At 41.9% G+C, this 23026-nt stretch overlaps 1 protein-coding gene across 1 annotated transcript in view; it reads left to right on the top strand.

Annotated features, from left to right (window-relative positions):
- Positions 1-23026, top strand: part of STARD13 (StAR related lipid transfer domain containing 13) — a 204074-nt gene that overhangs the window by 150348 nt on the left and 30700 nt on the right. Inside the window, exons 5-7 of the mRNA XM_015420516.1 lie at positions 6860-8253; positions 11242-11415; positions 15840-15999. Coding sequence (XP_015276002.1) covers positions 6860-8253; positions 11242-11415; positions 15840-15999 — 1728 coding nt within the window. The remainder of the gene's footprint in view (positions 1-6859; positions 8254-11241; positions 11416-15839; positions 16000-23026) is intronic.

The following is a 23026-nucleotide window of genomic DNA, read 5'->3' as shown; positions in this document are numbered from 1 at the left end:
GGTTTTCCTCACAGCATTATTATGTCAGTCTTCACCCCATATTGGTTTGGTTTATCCCCTGGCTTCCACACGTTCTCATGAGCCATTAGTTTTCACTGCTGCCCCCCCCCCCCCCCCCCAGTGTGTGTGTTTTTTTACAGGTTCTTTCGGGGCCACTTTTTTGCTGATATTTTTCTACCAATCAAATTTGAGTCGGGTTTCTTTGCATACTGTATCTTGGGCTTTTGTTTGTTCCTCTCACTTCCTGATGACTGGACCATGAGTGCTTTCTTTGCTTTCTTTCCTCTGTCTTTGTAATAAGGACATTTTATCCTGCATGTCAGCAAATTTCCAATTATTATTTGGGGGGAAAACACTCACCTGATATATTGTTATATTGCCATAAGAAGGCACAGGAGCAACCATTGTTCCTCCCATGTACTTGCAGCAATCGGTACCTTTTCTTTCTCTGCCCTGAAAAAAACGATCAAATCTTGTTTGCTGCTGCCATTTGCTGCCTTGCACTTTCAGAAGCACAGGATCACTCATTGCTCTTTCTGGCCACTTAGCCTTTACTCTTTGCCTTTGTGTCTGGCTCTCTTGATATGCCCAGATACCCCCCCTTCCCCCATGCCCAATGTGATTCCATTGCTAGTGGATCAGCTGCTATGAAAAGAAGTAATGTCAGGTGTGCTGAAAACCCCTGAGTGAAGGGTGCCCTGGGGTTAAAGGTATATGTGTGTTCCCAGGATAGTTTCTGCTGTGTGTTAAATTGTGATGCTGAGGAACATAGAATCATAGAATCACAAAGTTGGAAGGGGCCATACAGGTCATACATGCAGGATAGGAAAACATCATTTAGATTTGCCTTTAATGTATCTATATTTTATTTCGGCATCGCTGCTTGTTCGCCGCCCTGGGCCGCTTGGGTAGGGCGGGATATAAATCCCAAGTAAATAAATAAATAAAAATGAGTGGGTGATCTTGGACCAGCAGTGATGCTGCATGAAACTGGTTGAAACGCCGTTGTATGGCTATGGGATTCCATTGCAATGTCTTGGAAATAAATCCAACTTATCCCATGTATTAGAGAAAGAATTGTCACTACAAGATGGTGGGCCATTGTCCAGTATGGGGAAAAAATAATATTGTTTCTGCTGTGTTGTTAGTGAACAAGATCAAACAGATCATTACTCTTCCCAGTAATTAGTGTCATTTTTTGGCAGTCTTCTCTGCTGAAAAGGACAATTGATTGATCATAGAAACTGGCTTGTGCTCTTTCTTGTTAGATATGATTTATAAAACAGACAAATTGCACTGCCAGCAAGCTTGGAAAATGTAGAATTATTTTTAATTCTTCTATCAGAATAACTAGTTATCAATCAAAGATATAATAGTCTCCTGAGCATCTATGCTTTCCTGAAGCCGTTTTTGGTTATTCTTATAATCATCCCCTAAGCATCAACAAATATGACTTTACTGGAATCAAAAGGAATATTATACCTCAAATTATAGATGTTTACATGCAGTTCCTTTTCATATGCCTTGTAGATACATTCTTAAAATTAATAATTTATTTTGGAAATATATATGGTTCCTTACTGCCTCAGCTTTTTTATTTATTTATTTATTTATAGTTTTAAATTAACATACATTACATCCATTAATAATAAATCATAATAATATTGAAAGTCTGTCATTTCAACGCTTTTTTGTAACCACTTGTACACTCTTGACCAAATTTTTAAATGCGTTTCTTCATCTTTTCCTTGAAGTAGTATGCTTAATCTGTCCATTTCCGCCATATCCAATAGTCTCCGAGTAAGCTCTTTCTTTGATAGGATTCTATTCAATTTCCAATACTTTACTAGCAAAATTCTGGCTGTTGTCAATATATATGTTATTATACAATGCTCAGATTTGTTATATCCATCTGGTAACATATTGAATAAGAAAAATTCAGGTTCTAAAGTCAAATTGATATCTAATATTTATTGAATTATCTTTTGGATTCCTAACCAGAACTTATAAATTTCTCCACATTTCCACCACATATGAAAATATGTTCCGACATTCTTCTTACATTTCCAACAGTTGTTCATTGCATTTGGGTAGCACCTAGCTATTCTATCGGGGGACCAGTGCCATCTATGAAACATTTTATAGATGTTTTCTTTGTATGGAATAGCCCTTGTAAGTTTTAGTATATTCCAGATATTAGCCCAATTGTCTAAATCTATATTATGACCTATATCTTGCATCCATGTAACCATTGATGTTTTCACAATTTCATCATGCATATATTCATCTAACAATAAAGTATATAGTTTTTTGATAAATTTCTCATCTGTACCCAACCATATTTTATCCAATTCTGTTAAGTTTTCATAAAACCCAACTCGATTATCTTTAAGAAATCTAGACTTTAATAGTAATCTTTCCCACCATGTTAAGTTCAGATTTTAACATAAGAACATAAGAGACACCAATGTTGGATCAGGCCAAAGGCCCATCCAGCCCAACACTCTGTGGCCAGAAATACCAGTGCCATCAGGAGGTCCACCAGTGGGGCCAGGACATTAGAAGCCCTCCCACTGTTGACCCCCCCAAGCACCAAGAAGACAGAGCATCACTTGCCCCAGAGTCCCTATCTATACCTTGTGGCTAATAGCCACTGATGGACCTCTGCTCCATATGCTTATCTAATTCCCTTTTGAAGCCGTCCATGCTTGTAGCCGCCACCACTTCCTGTGGCAGTGAATTCCATGTGTTAATCACTCTTTGGGTGAAGAAGTACTTCCTTTTATCCGTTCTAACCCGACCGCTCTGCAGTTTCATGGAGTGCCCACGAGTTCTTGTATTGTGAGAAAGGGAGAAAAGTACCTCTTTCTTTACCTGCTCTTTCCCATGCATAATCTTATAAACCTCGATCATGTCACCCCTCAGTCGTCTTTTCTCCAAGCTAAAGAGCCCTAAGCGCTTTAACCTTTCCTCATAGGGAAAGTGTTCCAACCCTTTTATCATTCGAGTTGCCCTTTTCTGCACTTTTTCCAAAGCTATAATATCCTTTTTAAGGTGTGGTGCCCAGAACTGCACACAGTATTCCAAATGAGGTCTCACCATTGATTTATATAGGGGCATTATTATATTGGCTGATCTGTTTTCAATACCCTTCCTAATAATCCCCAGCATAGCATTGGCCTTCTTTATTGCAGTCACACACTGTCTCGACATTTTCAGTGAGTTATCCACTACAACTCCAAGATCTCTCTCTTGCTCAGTCTCTGCCAGTTCAGACCCCATCAACGTGTATTTATATTTAGGATTTTTGGCTCCAATGTGCATCACCTTGCACTTAGCCACATTGAACCCCATTTGCCATGTTGACGCCTACTCGCCCATTCTTGACAGATCCCTTTGGAGTGCCTCACAATCCTCACTGGTTTTCACCACCCTGAACAACTTTGTATCATCTGCAAATTTAGCCACTTCACTGCTTACTCCCATCTCCAAATCATTAATGAACAAGTTAAAAAGCAGTGGACCAAGTACTGATCCCTGCGGTACCCCACTGCTTACCACCCTCCACTGAGAAAATTGCCCATTTATACTCACTCTCTGTTTTCTATTAATTAGCCAGTTTTTGATCCATAAAAGGACTTGTCCTTCTATCCCATGATTTCTGAGCTTACTTAGGAGCCTTTGATGAGGAACTTTATCAAAAGCTTTCTGGAAGTTAAGGTAAACAATATCTATTGGATCCCCCTTGTCCACATGTTTGTTCACCCCCTCAAAGAACACTAACAGGTTAGTGAGAAAAGATCTTCCCTTACAGAACCCATGCTGAGTCTGCCTCAATAGGTTTTGTTCATCTATGTGCCTACTAATTCTTTCCTTAATAATGGTTTCCACCAATTTACCCGGTATCGACGTCAGACTGACTGGCCTGTAATTTCCCGGATCTCCTCTGGAACCCTTTTTAAAAGATGGGAGTGACATTTGCTACCTTCCAGTCCTTATTTTGTGTAAATAATATCTCTTCTGATTGGATAACCTTAGAAAATCTAAAACTAAAAGGCCACAATTTAACTATGGGATGGCATGCGTACTTATGGGATGGCAAAGACAGAGTACATGCAAACTTTCATCAGCATATGATAAGGGGGGCACTGATAAAAATTTGGAAAGAGATAAAAGAAAATAATTATACTAGAATTTCAAAATGGGTATCACCTCTTGAAGCATTTATAAAACCGACATTAATCACTAATTATAACATGGGGAAATATGAAGAACTGTTAGATAGTAATAATGTTAAAATCAGAAGAGATATTATTTACACTGCCTCAGAATTCTTAAAGAGGATGCAGCTCCCATTTAATGAAGAAGGATTTGGCTTTCCTGATTTTAAGTTTATATCCTCAAGCATATTTGTTATCTTATATAATTATTGGTATTGCTCCTCTAAGTTGCACTATCCATTGGGCTGTTTTGGAGGCTTCTGGTATGGTGCCCCTCTTTAAATGGAATGCATTAGGGTCAATTCATTCTCATCTAGATCCTGTTCCTCCTGCAATTTCAGTAGTTACAGAATTATGGTGTATAATGTCATTACATCAATTTGAAGAAGAAGAAGAAGAAGATAGGAGATTGGATTTATACCCCGCCCTTCACTACCAAAGGAGATTTAGAGCACCTTACAAATTCCTTTCCCTCCCCCTCCCCACAACAGACACCCTGTGAGGTAGGTGGGGCTGAGAGAGCTCTGACAGAAATTGCTCTTTTTCAAGAACAGCTGTGCCAGAACTATGGCTTGCCCAAGGTCATCCAGCAGGTGCAAGTGGAGGAGTGGGGAATCAAACCCAGTTCTCCCAGATCAGAGTCCGTGCACTTAATCACTACACCAAACTGGCCCATTTTCACATGCCGCATGACATGCTAAACTAATATTATGGGCCGATCCAGGTTTAAAAACTGGGGAGATTTTTTTTTTGTGGAAGGCTTGGACAGGTAGGAGGATTTTTACTTTGGATCAAGTAATAAGACAGGTAGGAGGATTTTTACTTTGGATCAAGTAATAAGACTATGACAATGAGTTTTTGTTATTTTCTCAGCTGAAGTCTAGATATGACCTGTCAAGCTCTGTCGAATGGCAATATTTACAAATTCAGTATCTAATGGTATCTAAATATGACCCTGCAGCACTAAGTGTTTAAGAATCTCCCTTACCCTTGGTAACATGCATTGAATCAATGCATAAAATGAAACCTACAATATTCGCTAATAAATATTATCAATAAATAGGATATGCAAAGTTTCCGAAATGAATGGAGTGAGGAGTTAGAGCAACCTATTTTGCCAAAGCAATGGGATATGGCCCTAAATGTTATACCTGTTGTTTCTATAGACCTTAAGCTGCAATTTATTCAGCAAAATATTATGTTTAAGATATATTGGACACCACAACACCTTTTTAGTAAAGAACTAAGTAAAGTGTCTAATTGTTGGTGCTGTAATTTACAAGATACAACTCTTAAACATATGCTTTGGGCTTATCCAGTTATTCAGTCTTTTGGGGGCTAAGTAATTACTCAGGTTACGATATTAATTGATCTCTGAGGATGCTTATGTATTTTCTAGCTATTTGCCTGTCTCTTAGAGACTAACTGATAGCCAATGAAAAAGAACCGTCTGTGCCCTTACTGTTGCTAAAAGTGCTATGAAATACAGGGTCTGCTGAAAATTTGGAATATAGTGTCAGCAGTATTTCTTCTTTTCATCAAGTTCCAAGGTGGCAGATGGGAACATGAACTAGCGGGTTGGATCCAGACTGAATTTTCCCATCAGCAGAAGAAAACTCTCCTGCCTCCCACATACATACTGCAGTTCACTGATCTCCATGAAATGCTGGCCCTTGGGGATAGGGGATCCTTAGGAATAATATGAGGAGGATCTGCAGTAGGAAGTCCTAAGTGCTCAGTGGCAAAAAGTATCTTAAGTACTGTTTTCCCCCACATGAACTTACCTGTTTATGCAGATCATATTCGTGTTCTCCCACCACCTGTTCTGCAGCGGGGTAGCTAAACAGAATCTAAGATAGTGCTGTCTCAGTAGAGGCACCTATTTTGGTAGAAAGTTCAGACCCTGCTATTTCAGAGGCCCTTTAGGGTTATTAGTTATTAACTCTGTATATCTAACCAACTCTGTGTTTGATTATAGTGTACAAAGACTGTTTTATTTATGTTTATATATGTTCAATTTATATTTAAAATAAGTAAAATGTGTTTGGATTGGACTATGGACATTAAAGATATACATAATAGGCTCAAGGTGGGCCTTATTGATGGACTTTCTCTTTGGAGATTAAAGTAACAGTGCCTTTAGTTGTCAAATTTCATTTCTAAAGATTGGGGTATCAGATTATTGAAAACCTGTTGATTAATTTTGTAGTAGATTATATAAAAACAATATTACTTGGCCACATGGCTGTCCAGCTAACTGTGTGACTGTACTTGATTATTTCATTTGAATTGTTGATTTTAGAGTGACTGTAGTTGTTTCATTTTATTTTTCAGTTATGTTATTTGGTAAATATCTGTGAGATTTTTGCTTGTGAACCTCTTAATCAAGAGACAGTACATTCTAGATGGATCTTTTGAATGCGCTAATGTTGAAGGATATTGATTTGATTTGTTACAAATCAGCGATATTTATTCACACAGTTCAGACATTGTATTGGAATTTTGAAAAGTGAGGAAAGGTTATCCATTATGCTATGAAAAAGAACATTATTTATCAGCCCATAAATTTTTTATTGCATTGCCATTTTTTAATTCTAAGTGGCGGATGCATCATATTTACCTTGTGTGCTATTCTTCAGGGTGAAGATTCTGATGAAGAAGATCTCTGTGCTATCAGTAACAAATGGACTTTCCAGAGGACAAGCCGACGATGGTCTCGGGTAGATGACATTGACACCTTGATTCATCAGTCGGACAAACATGGGTCCTCAGGGGACATTAAAATTAAAATCACAACCAGCAGTGAGAGTGTGCTAACTGATCTGAGTGAGCCTGAGATATCTTCCCTTCACAGTGAAAGTAGTGGGGGAAGTGACCACAGGAGTCAGTCCGGAATCAGCAGCCTTCTCAGGGAGACGTTCGACTGTTCAGGACAATACTGTGTAGAAAACACCATTGCCCATGACTCTGCTTCAGTAGGTAGTACTCCTCTGCAGCCTCCAGAAGACTCTGTTAACCTTGGGAATGAGAGACCAACACGGACCAGAGCCAAAGCCTTTCTAAAGCGCATGGAGACACTAAAATCCAAAGGTACACATGGAAAATTGAAAGTGTCTGGAAGGACTAGTGGCTTAGTAATAAGCCAACCTGTTCTTCAGCATGAACCAAAAACTCTGAAGGATATACAATGCATGCAGATAGTGAATGGAGACCTCCAAGGTGTGACAGCACTAGAGGCAGTCAAGCATGGGCTCGCCTTCTCCACTAAATCCAGTTGTGAGAGTAGCCAGTCAGAGATCAGCAGCAGTGGAATAAGCACTCCTTGCTTGAAGGAACGCAAATACCATGAAGCAAATAAACGAGGCGGCATGTACCTGGAGGACCTTGATGTTCTTGCAGGAACAGCCTTCAGGCAAGTTGTAGACCAAAATCGCAAAAATGAATTTCATTCGCAAGAAAACCTAGTTGTTCATATTCCCATAGACCACAAACCTGGAACATTTCCTAAGGCACTTTCCATTGAAAGCCTCTCTCCTACAGACAATAGCAACAGTGTGAACTGGAGGACAGGGAGCATTTCATTAAGCAAGCAGAAATGTTCAGCACCTAAAGAGTCCAGTCCTCTTGCTTCCTGTCCCAAAGAGAGTCGGATCAGCATTTATGACAACGTTCCAGGTTCTCACTTGTATGCCAGCACTGGAGATCTTCTGGACTTGGAAAGAGAGAACCTTTTCCCACATCTGGATGATATTTTGCAGCACGTCAATGGACTTCAGGAATCTGTGGATGACTGGTCAAAAAATGTATTACCAGAGCTGAAAAACAATGATTTATCAATTAGTGAGCATGGGACCTTACCATTCCAGTCACCATCTAAGGTTGCATTAGACTTTGAACAGAACTCTGTATCTGATGGCCGGACAACACCTAGTGATATGGACAGAGATGGGACTTCTCTTAATGAATCAGAAGCTACAGGTGTCAGGGATAGAAGAGACTCTGGAGTTGGAGCATCTCTCACCAGGCCAAACAGGTCTGTAATATCACTGTTTTTATTTAATATGGACATACTAAGTTTCAAAGCAGGTTTTGCAAAACAACAACAACAACGTATTAATAAGTATACAATGGCCATACCTGTTGTTCAGTGGGAAGGAGATGCTGGCTCTTCTTATAGGCTTGAGTCATGTGACGGGTCAAAACCATAGGCATTCATTGTAATTCTCGAGAGTATTTGTCACAGTATCCATGTCATATTGTCCCAGTATCCATGTCATATTGGCAGGGCCGGCTCGCTCACTAGGCGAACTAGGCATTCGCCTAGAGCGCACCGGCCCTTAGGGGCGCCAAACTGCACCCAACCCCCGGGCAAAAGCCCTGCATCTCCCTGACCGGGTGGCTGCCACCGCCGTCGCCTCTTTGGCCGGCTAACTTCTCCCTGCCTGCCCCCTCGGCTTCCCAGCAAAGCGCTTCTCCTCCTCCTCTTCCTCGCGGCCGGGGACTGGAAGCAGCAGCAGCAGCAGGGCCGGGGGAGTGACAGCTTGTGAGCGCCCTGCCAGTCAGCCTCTTCTCCAGGCGCCCTGACAAGGGGGGAGCCTGGCGACTCTCCTCGCGCCCTCTGGTTGTCAACTTGCCTGTTGGTGGGTGCACCGGGGGGGGGGGGCACCAGAAGGGATCCTCGCCTAGGGTGCAAGATAAGCTGGGGCCGGCCCTGCATATTGGTAATAAGTGTACTGGGTTAAAAACGTTGTTCATGGTTCTATGGGCAGTTGCTGCAAGGGAACTGTGAAGTCCAGATTTCCCTAACTGTTGCATTTCCAGTAGCTTCAGGCCGAATGAGCAGAAGCCATGAAAGACAAATGGTGAGGGAGCTGGGTAAGAGAAAAGATGGGAAATAGAAGCCAAGCAGGTTTACCTGATAAAATTTTGAATTTAGAAGGCCCTGGACATTTGGTAAGTTCATGAAATCATATCCTAAAGCAAGAAAATTACTGCTCTTGTCCTGTATGAGATCATCTACAGGATGGGTTTCTACCCAAAGCCAACAGAAAAATGTCAGTGCGCACCCCAGAGTATGGACACTTCCACTAATCCAAAGGTTCTGTGGTCCCCACAAAAGTTAAGTAAGCAAGTTTCCTGTGTACACATATGGCATATGTTTTGATGATATACAGTTACTTGTAGGCTGCATCTACATTTACAAACTGGTTTTTGAGTAGATTCAGTGCTGTAGTTTCCACCAGTGACCCTGAAAATTTTAGTTTTGTGAAGATACCTGAAAATTCTCTGCTTAGTAATTCATAGCCTCAAACAGAACTACATTCTCCATGGTCCTTAGGTGGGGAGAATTAACAGACATGCTGTTAGTGAACTACACTGTATACTGCTTATATAACTTCTGAGTGAATTGGCCACATGGAGAAACAACCCAGAGGCACTTTTGGCAATCAGTTGCTTTGGGTACCTGCAACTGAACTTGAAAGTTAATTACTATATAGAGATGAAACAGATGTCAGTCTCTAAGAAACAAAATGGTGTGTGAGTTCAGCAGCAATTCAGATAAGGACTGAGCAGGAAGAGAAGAAGCAATTTAACCCTTTAACCCCCTCCCCATTTGGTTTTGTTAATTGAATCTGGGCTTCCAGCACTGTTAGTATTTTAAAAGAAAAATAGACAGGTTTTAAAATGAGATGTCTTTGGTTTTCTCCCCTTTAAAACTGCTATTAACTGCATGGGGAGCCGGGTTTTGGTTACTGAAACCAAACTGCATCTGAGTGCTTAAATCCCATGTTCTTTTCCTATGTGGCTCTGTGTATACAATCTACTTTTTACAGATTTAACATAAATCTTACAACAGTATTTTGTAGACACAAAATCCATCGCCAGCTGCAAATTTGCAGATGACACCAAACTGGGAGGAGTAGTGAACACACCAGAAAATAGAGATAGAATTCAACAAGATCTGAACATGATGGAAAAGTGGGTGGATGTGAACAAGATGCAATTTAACAAGTGCTGAGTTCTACTTCTGGGTAACAAAAATGAGGAACATGCATACTGGATGAGGGATACACTTCTAAGTAGCAGTGTGCGTGACCAAGATCTTGGGGTATGGGTGGATCGAAAGTTAAATATGAGCAGCCAGTGTGATGCAGCGACAAAAAAGGCTAATGCGATCTTGGGGTGTATCAACATCAAATCACAAGGAGTGATAGTCCCACTGTACACTGCATTGGTCAGGCCATACCTGAAGTATTGTGTGTAGTTCTGGATGCCTCACTTCAAAAAGGATGTGGACAGAATGGAGCGGGTGCAGAGAAGGGTGATGAGAATGATCCGGGGCTTGGAGACCTGGGAATGTTTAGTCTGGAGAAGAGGAGGTTAAGGAGAGACATCATTGCTCTCTTTGAAGGGCTGTCACTTAGAGGAGGGCAGGGATCTGTTCCTGATGGCAGCAGAGGATAGGACTCGCAATAATGGGTTTAAATTAAGGGCAGGAAGGTACCAGCTGGATATTAGGAAAAAACTTTTTTTATAGTAAGAGTTGTTCAACAGTGGAATCAGCTGCCTGGGGAAGTGGTGAGCTCCCCCTCACTGGCAGTCTTTAAGCAGCGTCTGGACAAACACTTGTCAGGGATACTTTAGGCTGATTCTGCATTGAGCAGGGGGTTGAACTAGATGGCCTGAATGGCCCCTTCCAACGCGCTGATTCTATGATTCTAAGATTACATTACCAAAAAAGCATGTATTTTCAGAGCATTTGTTTCAGTTACCCTTTTTCAATTGTCCTTGTTTCAGTTAACCTTATGAGTAATAATTACGTGGCCTAAACCAAGAAGGATGGTTTTGCACCCGCTGCCTTCTCAGTCCATGAACTGGCTGCACTTTACAGATTGTCCCCAATATACATTTATTTATTATTTATATAAGTATCTTCTTCAGCCAGGCCTGTTCTACCAGGTATCACACCAACTGCCATGATCAAGCTTACTATGCAGCTTTGTTTTATTTTTGTCTAAAGGCGACTACGTTGGCATAGTTTCCAGATCTCTCACCAGCTGAGCCATACCACAGGAACGCTGCAGATCAGCAATCAGTCAGCTGCTCAGTTAAACCTGCTGCAAAAATTCTCCTTGCTTCGTCTTACTGCCATCATGGAAAAATACTCCATGTCAAACAAGCATGGCTGGACATGGTGAGTATTGTACATTGTGCACAGGAGAAACCAATGAAGAGTGTTATTTTTGAATTTTTACTAACATAACATCTTCCAGCTGAGTACCTTGCAGCATTCGCTGGCCTCTAAAGAGCCCATGTGAGACTGCCAAAAATTATATCTCTAATTTTACAGCCAAAGGCAACTGAAGCACAGTGGTTGCTTTTAAAGTCTCTGTTCACAAAGTAGAGTGACATAATTCAGGAGAACAGACACTATGCAGTGCCAGGAGATTCCCCGGTCTGCAATAGTCATAAAGATCTGTACAAAAAAAAAAAAAAAAAAAAAAACAAAAAAGAGCCAAGAGAATCCCCCGGTTCAAAAAAAAAAAAAAAAAAAAAAAAAAAAAAAAAAAAAAAAAAAAAAGACATGAGAAGTAAATGCAAGTATGATTTCAAACCAACTTTTCTTTAATTTTGTACCGTGATTCACTTGTTCAGCTGGTAAGAAATGCCTACAGGTTGGTGCTAGCTATTAACAATCTAGAAAATGCACATTATGCTGTGTAAAAAGAAATAGCCATCCAGTTCAATGATGACAAAGAGCAAGAGAAAAAGAAAATACTAAAAACAGGAACAGGAGTAATGGTAATGGTAGTGCTTATAGCGCCAGAAGAGATTGCGCCGGTTCTAGCCTCTGGAGCTACTGCACTCTTGTCTCCACACCAGATTAGGGTATACTGGTGGACTGAGTGCTAAACTCCACGTGGCCTTCTTTATCCCCCACTTTCTCAGTGCCTGCAGCACACACAAGTCCTTCTGGTCCTCACCCAAGGGGACCATTTGGATTTGATGGGGGATGAGGGAAATTCACTGCAAGGTTCAAAGGGGCCATTGTTATAAATATTCAAAGTTCAATTGCAAACAAGCAATGCGTATTAAAAGCATTTATTGTGCATACTTTTCTAGTATATGAACTATGATCAAGTCATGATCAACACAGACCAAAGCGTGACAGTTTTTTTAAAAGCCAAGAAGTGTGAGCCTTTGGCTTGCATACCTAGAATAGCGACCTATTTTAAAAGTTTACGAGAGTGGTCACTTCATGTGTAGAACTAGTGCACTGGCCACAGATATAGGTCTTGTCAATGAATGGGGTCTGAGACACATAGGAGGCCTTTCTAAATAGTACACCTGCTTGCCCCACCTGTCCTCTTCCTGTAAAAGTCACAACAGAACCTAGATATTCGCATTGGATGTATATGTCCATCCTGCAAGCTGATAATTTGTCATGTGATAGCTCATCTTCCACTCCTTAGCAGTTCCCTATCACTGCCATTACCTGAAGATGCCCTAGGTAAACATCCTCCACTCACCACACAGCTTATTTAGGTCATTTTTTATTTATTTGATTTATTTACTCCATTTACACCCCCCAAAAGCGGCTCACATCATTCTCCTTGCCAAAAGACTTATGAGGTAGGTCAGGCTGAGAGTGTGTGACTGTCCCAGGGTCACCCAGCAGGCCTCCACAGCAGAGTGGGTTTTGTACCTGGGTCTCCCAGCTCCTAGCCTGACACTCTAACCGCTACACCACACCATAACAGGCTCCCCATCTCACACAACCTACATTCTCTTGTGCTTCGGTTCTACATAAATCATACTTCTCACAACTGTGCCCTTCTTTCCCCACATAATCCATCCTTCGAGCTTCATCCTAAAATGAATTTGGCATGGAACGTTTTCTTGCTGTGATACTGTAAACAAATGGTAATGATAAATCATGCAATTTGAGATTACAGACATAATGAGCCACACTGAGGAAACTAACTCCATGTGCTTTCAAAGTTTAATCTTCTGCTATTATTTATTGTGCTTTGAATTGTCACGGGTTTTTTTAAGGAAAATGTATGGTACTGAGTTAGTAAAAAGTTGTGCTGAGGAGAATGCTTTCTTGTAGAACAAATTATTACTATACGTCTGGTTGCCAATGGCAATATATCGGTGACATAAAATCGTGCACAACATAAAGCCTCCTCAGGAACAAGGAACATCTGCTACTGGTTAACCCTTTCCTTTCCCCGCTTGTCTTCTCCTGCATCAAACCCACTCCTCTATCCACCTTTATCCCTCATGACCCATCAAGCCAAATGCAGCCTACTAGTCATGTAGGACAGTTGCTAGGAGACTACAGTAGGGTTATTGCCACCTTTACTAGCTTGTGGGCTTCCTGGAGAAATCTGCTTGAGCACTATGGGAAACAGGATTCTGGAGTAGACAGACCTTTGGGCTGTTACAGTCTTATAGGCTACCAGGGTCTTGATAAACATACTGTTCTTGCTTCCTGACATGGACTGAAGGAACAGGGAGGCTACTGCAGCTAGGGATCTGCATTCATTGGCACGTCATAAGCTCAGGCCTAATCTATTTAGTACTCTGGGCAAGAACTGTCTAACCTCTTTGATATATACTGCACCTACAGTTAGATTTGAGTCCAGTAGCACGTTAGAGACCAACAGAAGTTTCAGGAGATCTCCATTTCTCCTCTACTGCATCTAACCAAGGGAGTTTTGACTCTCAAAAGCTTATACCCTGAAACTTGCTGGTCTCTAAGTTGCTACTGGACTCAAATTTAACTGTTCTACTACAGACCAACACAGCTACTCTCTGATACTGTACTTAGAATCTGTTGTTAAATGACTCTCACCATCTTACATCTAATTGCTTGTAGATAAATCCTGTTGACGTCAGTTAATTTATCTGTGAACTGGTGCCAGGGTTGTACATTTAATATATTTGGCCCTCAGTTGGAGGAGCCAGGCAAGTAAATTTGCATTCCTAATCCTAGCAGGATGTGTGTGTGTGTGTGTGTGTGTGTGTGTGTGTGTGTGTGTGTGTGTGTGTGTGTGTTTTTACCCAACATCCACCTTTCTGTTTGCAAGTTTCAGAAGCTAAATGTAGAATTGAAAGGTGCTGTTCAAACGGAAAATGTCAGATCTGGACATGTTCAGGATCTTAGATATTTTGAATTAATCTTTCTGGACTATGGCATATACTATTTTTTAAATGCAGACTCATAACACTTTGCAGAAACTGGTGCATGGGAGGGGGAGATGTCAAATATTAAGGAACTGCTTTGATGCTACAGCAGGTTGAGGCTTCAGGAATGGTCCAAACCTGATCTGCTCTCCATGTGAGAGAATGGAAAGGCATATGATGCTCTTGCGTTGATTGACTGAGGTAATACAGCCTGAGTCTTCCCATTGCCCATGTAGGCTTCTTGAAGGAGCACTGAAATATTAAGTGGAATAATGGATGGATGAATCTTATTCTTCTGAGTGCTGTAGCAGGTACAAACTTATCTAGTTCCTGACCCTTAATCCATCTGCAAGGAGCTAAGAGAAGCCAGTGTTGGATCATGGCCCATCCAGTCCAACACTCTGTCACACAGTGGCCAAAAATACCAGGTGCCATCAGGAGGTCCACTAGTGGGGTCAGGACACTAGAAGCTCTCCCACTATTGTCACCCAAAGCACCAAGAATACAGAGCATCACTTGCCCCAGACTGAGAGTTCCTATCTGCAGTTAGGAAATGCAGGGTCTGGGGTATGGGTGCTACAGATGTGTCTTCTTGCACATCATTGGAATAGTGAGCATCATCTTAGGAGTGCCCCAGCACTCTTCTTGTTTTTAAAACCCCATTGAAAACTAAAACAAACAAACCATTTTCCATAAGGAGTGTGTATCACTGAAGTTAAAGAATAGGGCCACCAAAAGTAAAATGCACAAGAGAAGGAGGAGGAGGAGGAGGAGATTGGATTTATACCCCACCCTTCACTACCCAAAGGAGTCTCAGAGCACCTTGCAAACTCCTTTCCCTTCCCCTCCCCACAACTGACATCCTGTGAGGTAGGAGTGGCTGAGAGAGCTCTGACAGAAACTGCTCTTTTTCAAGAACAGCTGTGCCAGAACTATGGCTTGCCCAAGGTCATCCAGCAGGTGAAAGTGGAGGAGCGGGGAATCAAACTCAGTTCTCCCAGATTAGAGTCTGTGCACTTAACCACTACACCAAACTGGAAGAAGCTCTTCAAATGTAACATCAAAATGAAAGGGTACCAATAGGATAGAAATTTGGGGCTTTGAAGTTAGAATTTTCAGCTAGAGCTACATGTAAACGAGCCCAAATAAAGAGTTATTCTCTCCCCCCTCCCCTCCCCCGTTACTATTTTTTTCTCTCTTTTTTCTTCCTGTGGAATCCCTCATTCATGGAACAGGTTGTCATGGGCTATTGAGTGTGTATTTTGAGAACTGGCAATTAAAATGTTTCTGTGAAAATGTGTGGCAACACATGAGCTATATAGGTTGGACATCATTACATATTTACATGGCATTTTTGCGTTATTTTCTGTGGAGAGAGAATGTATTTACATACACATATTATTAGCATGCTTGTACACATTTCAGGTCTGTGCCAAAATTCATGAAGAGAATGAAAGGTCCAGACTACAAGGATAAGAATGTTTTTGGCGTGCCTTTAATAGTCCATGTGCAAAGAACAGGGCAACCCCTACCACAAAGCATACAGCAAGCCTTGCGCTATTTGTGTAACAACTGCTTGGATCAGGTAGGTTGGTTTTTTTTCCTTTCATTTCTGTAGATTTAAAGCTGTGCAAAGCCTCCAGGGCAGTTTTATTCCTAGCTCAGATTCCAAGTGATGGGTTTTTATGGCTTTGGGTTTTATTGTTCTGTTTTTGCTTCTGTTTGGCAGTGACTAGTATAGCCGCAGCACATAAAATATAACACACACATTGGAAAGCCTTACTTTATAAGCACTCTATTTTGCAAACTCACGGTGCTGCAGAAGTTTATCATTGTCAAACACTGGGTAAAGAACTGTTATACCAGCACTGCACAGTGACTAGCACGACTCCCACTGCTCGGATGCCCTGACAGTTTTAGGGATGTAAAATTTAGCATCTGATAACCCTATTGTCCTTCTTCATCGTCTCTGCACAGGTTCACATAAGTCATTGTTTAAGGCATCTTACTAGCAAAATGCTTTTTGGTGTTTACTGTGTATGCCATGACAAGAACTCTATGAACTATGGTACTATCATCCTTACTTTACAGATAAAAGGTCAGGCAATACATTGAATCCATAGCAAAGATGACACTCAAGCCCAGACCCAGGGATGCAGCTTTTAGTCTGTCCTGTAGAAAGAGACTGTTAACCGTTCGGAACTGTTTTCACTAGAACTGAGAAATAATGACCCTGAGCCAATGACACTTTTGTTTAAATGACTCTTTCATCTTTTGTAATACACCAGCATTCCTCCTTTCCGCCTCATCTAAAAGCGGGTAAATAATAGCCTGCTGAAAATGTCAGTCTGGCACAATCAAAGTGTTCACAGATAAAAAGTAAAGGTAAAAGTTCCCTTGCTCGAAAGCCAGTCGAGTCCGACTCTAGGGTTGCGGTGCTCATCTCCGTTTCAAAGCCGAAGAGCCAGCGCTGTCCGAAGATGTTTCCCCTGTTCATTTTTTGGGGAAACACGTGTGTTCATTCCTGCACAAAGATGCAGTTAGGAAGTTTATAACATGTTGTATCCATTTTCAGAGGTGCAACACTCTGAAAACACATGCCCTACACATTGAGAATCTAGAAACATATTGAGAAACCTACTTTCCCAATCTTCACTAGTTTCATTAATTATTCGCCTATAGGAGGATATGAGTGAGGATTTCCACATTTGGAAAGCTTTGCAGTCGAACTGTTCCATGCCATTCGTCTATAGAGTAGACATAAACCGGGGTGTTCTGAGGTCCCAAGCATTGTCCTCCCATTTCTAAATAGCGGCTTTGCAACGGTTTAGATCAGGATGACAGGGTAGAGAGGTTTTTAACTTTTTTACTGTGTAATTTTCCTGACCCGAATTAACCATGCAGAACTGCTATTTGCCTTTGAGGCAAACATGTAGGCAACATATGGAATGGAAAGCCTCTGTCTTAGCTCAAAAGGGCAAATAGCAGCCCCATTGCGGTCCTAATTGGAATCACGCAGCTGCTTTTTACAAGGTGAAATGTTTGGGAACTCTGAGTATGGAACTTCAGTATGTAATCTAGTTTGTCCTTGAGCTACACTGTTTTTTCCTACTAAGTTTATATTCATCATGTATTTATAGGAGAACTATGTAGCATCATCCCTGTTTGTTGAACTACAGCCATGTCTTTTTTGGGCCTCATATACACAGAAAAAGACTTATTGCTCCTATTGGTGTGCTTTTTCATTGTGGGCATGCTCAAAAATGGATCTCTGTGTTCCTCCTGTCCAAATCAAAAGTCTCCCATTCCCAGAGACAGGTCCTTTTCTGTGGTGGTGCCCTACTGTGGAACTTCCTCCAGTGACACATTAGCTGGCACCAACACTGACATGTTTTTCCAAGTCTTTGGTAGCAAATTATATGTAACTTCTGATTATTTTAATTGCTATTATATTGCTTTAATCTGGTTTAAATGTGCGTTTTGTTTTGCTTAAACTTAAGTGTAAGCCGCCATAAAGCTCAGCCTCGTTGTATATAGGATATAGACATTTTTAAGTAAATAAAGGGGAAGACCTAGGGAAGACAAGAGCACTGGACTCTATGGACTGGATCATATGAATGAGTTCTCTGTACACTAGATAGCCTCTGCTGAGGAGCCCAGTTCCTTTCCCCCTAAATCTTCCATTTGCACAACGACTCATTAGAACCACTGATCTTGAACAAATTGAAGATTTAGAGGAAGAGGAAATAGACTCCGTTACACATAGGGATGCCAGCCTCCAGGTGGGACCTGAGGATCCCCTGGAATTACTGCTTATCTCCAGACTACAGGGGTCAGTTCCCCTGGAGAAAATGGATGCCTTGGAGGGTGGAATCTAGGGCATTGTACCCAGTGAGGCCCCTGTCCTCCCCAGGCTCCATCCCCAAATCTCCAGGAGTTTCCCAGCATGGATTTGGCAGCCATACCTGCCCCCCCCCAGCCCCTGCCGGTAGCCAGGGGGGATCTGGCAACCCTAGCTGCAGAGACTATCTAGCGCACACAAAACCCATTCATAGGTTCCAACCAGTGTCTTTACAGATGGGGGCAATTTCTCTTTTGAAAGATAGTGAACTTCCATCTCTGAAAATGAGTTAACAATACCAATGACATATAGCTAATTCAGTTAACACCGCCAACCCAATCAAAGCTATTATGGTAATAATTACAATCTGTATGTTTACATGATCAAGTCAAATTACTTGCATTTAAGTATAGTTATGGCTTTGGTTTCCTACCTGAAGCTGTAGTTAAGCATTTTTCCAAGAAGATGAAAGGTCAGACCAAGATCACGCTATAATGGCAGATTAGCAGTATCAGGATGTTATGCTTCACAAGATCTTACTATGTTTTGATGAAATATGACATCTTGGTTTTGATTTTACTGTACTGGAATTAAAGCTTTTAATTCTGGGGTACCTTTTCTCAGTAAACATCTATTGCCATGTTGTGCTCTGACCTTCTGTCCAGCCCATCAGAACGTTTGCAATGCATGAGGCTAGTGTTTTTCCTCTATTATTGACATTGGCTGATGAGGAAAAAACACTGAAACAGTGATGAAAAAAAGAGCCAACATGTGTACACATATTGACCATAATCTAGAAAACAATTGTTTACTCTCACTCCCAAGCAACAGCACTATCCCCAAGACACATAACAAGCAGTTCTGTAAACATTCCCCAGGGACCATTGTTTGGAAGTGACACTTAAAAGTTTTGCTATGTATGAAGCAGTGCATATGCACGAAGGGACTTTGGATCCATAGACCACTTTTGTAGTCCTAAGGGCAGGGAGGGCAGCCAAAAGGAAGAAGGAGAGCAGAGTAAAACAAATACACAGAGAATCAAATTGAAGTAAAACAGGCCAGAGCTTTATTGAATACAGCAGATGGAACATTGGTGCAGCGTGGGACATTGATGCAAGGATCGGGCAACCAGGCTGTCGGTCAATAAACCGATCCCCAGTCTGTCTGCTGGGGAAACTTGGATTGGCAAGCAGGTGGTCCCACGAAGGCACACAAGCCCATATGTGGTACTCTTGCCACCTGGGAGTGGAGCCAGGCAACCACCCCTAAGCCCGGCATGCCAATATATGGCTCGACCCTCAAGACCCCTTAAGGGGATCTCCACCCAGGGAGGCAGGCACGCAGGTGCAGCCTTCCCCCAAATGGATCTGGCCCATGCCTGAAACCACTCAAAGCTGTGACAAGCCTAAATAACACTAAACAACCATGAAACAACAAACCAAAGGGAGGGAGGGGTGCCCAAAGAAAGGACTGTGCCAGTTGCATGTGTGGCAGGGCTTTAAATAGGGCTGAAGAGGGGCAGCCACAGCCAATGCTCAGCTGAGCCCGCCCACTGTCCAGCCCAGCACACAAGAACCCACACAGCCCGCTACTGGCCAGCTGCAGGGGAGGCAAAGGCCCATCCCAGAATCCTTGCAGCCCAGTGCAGCCCCGCCCAGGCCGAAATGACCACGCAGCCCCCTCTTCCCATCCCGTGCCCAACCTTGTGGCCACAAAACAGCCACCGGTAAGAAAATATATGTGTGCTGGAGAGAAAGGAGTTATTGAGTAACTCAGTAACAAGGAAATGTACTGGTATTTCCATTGACTATTGATAACATAGAAGGACGTTAGATAGGCCTTCTACAATCTATTTGTTGGGATAAGGTCTTTTGCAGTCTATTGTTTGCATATAGGGATCATGAGGTATGTGGCCTGTATTGAGCCTTCCAAGACTCTTAGCCCCGAAAAGCATCTTTCCCTCCCCCATTTCCTGCAGTTTGAAGGGAACTCTAAAGTACAGGTACAGAACTTAAGCATATTACACGTTTGCCACAACAGTTTTCATTTTAGACTGTAATTGAATTTACCCTGATGAAGACCTAAATGTGGCTAAAGATGTGTTGGCCTTTAGTTATCACTATATCATGCCTCCCACATCAGGTGATAAATTCCAGGTAATTAAGTGGAGTTCCAGAAGCATCCCAAATATTAGATTTCGTTTCCATTTTTTGGTGTTAGCTAGTTATGAAAGCCAGCAATGTAAAAGAAAAGAGAAGGAACTCTATTCAAACCTCTGAGAGTTCAGAGAATCCTGAAAAACTGGGAGATGGTGGGTGTGGGGTTTCTAAACTGTCAAGCACACACCCCTGAAGTCTTCATGGGTCTCCAGCATGCCTCTATATCTAAGTGACGGCCACCTATTATGATATCAGAAGCAGGAAAACCAAGCCAACCACAGATGAAACAGTGGTTTCTACATACTCTGGATACTTCCCAGATAGGCAGGAAAATGTGATTTTATAAATTAACACAAAAAACCCCACTCTGATGGACTAAACAAACAGACCCCCATCTTAGGGTTGTTAACGATGGTTTGGGAAGTTCCTGGTGATTTGGGGGTGTACTTTGAAGAGGGGAGTGATTTCAGCAGTTAGCAGGAAGGTGATGCCATAGAGCGCGTATCCTGAAGCTGCCGTTTTCTCCGGGGGAACTGACCTCTGTATTCTGGAGATCAGCTGTAATTCCAGGAGAACTCCAGGTCCCACCTTGAGGTTGGTAACCCTACCCTAGTTTGTCAAGAAAGTAGTTGGTGCCTGTCACAAAAGCAGCAAAAACGGGCTGCCCACAGATGAGGTAGGGGTTTCTACCTTCCCAGGGAACACCCCGGCTATGCAGAACAATATGACTTGTACATTCATGAAAAGCCCCCCCCCCCCAGACCTGTTGAGAACTGAGTGTACTCAGAAGTCAGGGAATGTTAAGAGCAGTTGAAAAGAATAAGGGAAATTAGCCTGCTCAAGCTCCTGGGAGCTCATTAAAGCTCTTGTCATTTTCTGTAATAAATCCATGTTTGCAGCACTTGGTTATTGTGGATTTCTTGCTCTGTGGTGCCTCTGTGAGACCCAGTTGTTAGACTATATATGAATTCTGGAGAGCTGAATTAATTTAGAGCTTAAAAAAAAAAAAAGTTGGTTGTAGTCAAATCAATTAGGAATTTGTTTCTAACAGGGAATGGGGATTCTTTAAAAATTTATCCTGAGACTTGCACATCATCATTCTAAAAACTCTCTACAAATCACAAGTCTATCAACATAATTATGAGAAGAATCCAGCAACAGTATAAACATATATGGAAAATACAGAGAAGCCAAGGTCCTGTAATTTTAAAAATAAATGTACCTCACTCTGGTTCCCCCCTCCCAATCTTGTTTTCTCTTTCACTACATCATCTCTTCCACTGCAGAATGAGTAGAAACATCTCTAATAGATCGCAAGTGGTACTGCAGAACTTCACTCTGGAATAAAAAATGTGGTTTGTGCACATGAATTTGCCTCAGGGAATTCCATTCACTATAAAAGGACGGCATTCTGCAAAAATACCTGACAGCTCATTTGAAGGATTACCAATTCCATGCAGGAAAAAAAGCACATGATAAAAATATACCTCAGAAACTCTATGTAAATATCCCCTCTACAGTCTCCACTTTCCCGCTGTAGGCAACAAGAGAGAAAAGGAGGGAAGAAGCAGAAACAAAGAGAAATGTGTCTGAAAATAAGGTCCATATCAAGCCAAGATTTTTCTTGGTAATTGACATGTAACATAGAAATAATATTTACTTAACTACTGCTGCAATAGATGAGATAAAATGCTTCTTGTCAGATCTCATCTTAAAGACATCCTTGCGCTAAAAGACTTCTCCAAAATCACTTGAATATTTATTTCACAAAATTTATATCCTGCCTTTCTGCCCTCACAAGGGCCTTGACCAAGGCATCTAACAGTTTAAAACATACATGATAAAATCACATTTTAACCATAAAAATCAATCTCCCTTCAAAATCACACATCAATAAAACAATTAAAAATATTTTAAATTAGGATTGGCAACTTCCAGGTGGTGGCTGGAGATCTCCCACCATTACAACTGATCTCCAGGCGACAGAGATCTGTTCACTTGGAGTAAATGGCCACTTTGGAAGGTAGATTCTATGGCATTATACCCAACTGAAGTCCCTCCAAGTTGCCAACATTAGATACTTCAATACAGGGGTCATTTCGTAGAAAAAGAGCTGCAGGAGCTCATTAGCATAACTTATTTGCATAACTTATTTGCATATGCCACACCCCCTGGCATCAATGGAAGTGTGTCAGAAGGCAACACCCACCACTCAGGCTCCACTGGACTGTTTTGGATTGCTAGCTATTGGGGGGGGGGCGTGCAGATCTGTCCTCGTAGAGGAGGGAGAGCTTGTACCTGAATAAAACGTGGTCTTAAAGGTGCCACTGGACTGTTTTGGATTGCTAGCTATGGGGGGGGGAATGTGCAGATCTGCCCTCACAGAGGAGCGAGAGTTTGTACCTGAAGGCGGGCCGGGGGGGGCCTCTGCAACTTACCTGGCTGCTTCTTGCTCCTCATGGCCCAACTGAGGGCTGCTGGGAGCAGGGGGTGGGGCTTGTTGCATGTGCCCGCCCCCTGGGCTCCTCACTGCCGGAGCTCCGCTCCTGTGCGCTCCCGCAGGAAATGACCCCTGCTTCAATAGCAAAAAAATTGAATAACTGGGACTTTTG

Source organism: Gekko japonicus, unplaced genomic scaffold, assembly GCF_001447785.1.
Source record: "Gekko japonicus isolate JY-2015 unplaced genomic scaffold, Gekko_japonicus_V1.1 scaffold576, whole genome shotgun sequence".
Lineage (NCBI taxonomy): Eukaryota > Metazoa > Chordata > Lepidosauria > Squamata > Gekkonidae > Gekko > Gekko japonicus.
The sequence above is the reverse complement of the archived record's forward strand: the minus strand, read 5'-3'. Positions and strand labels throughout refer to the sequence as shown.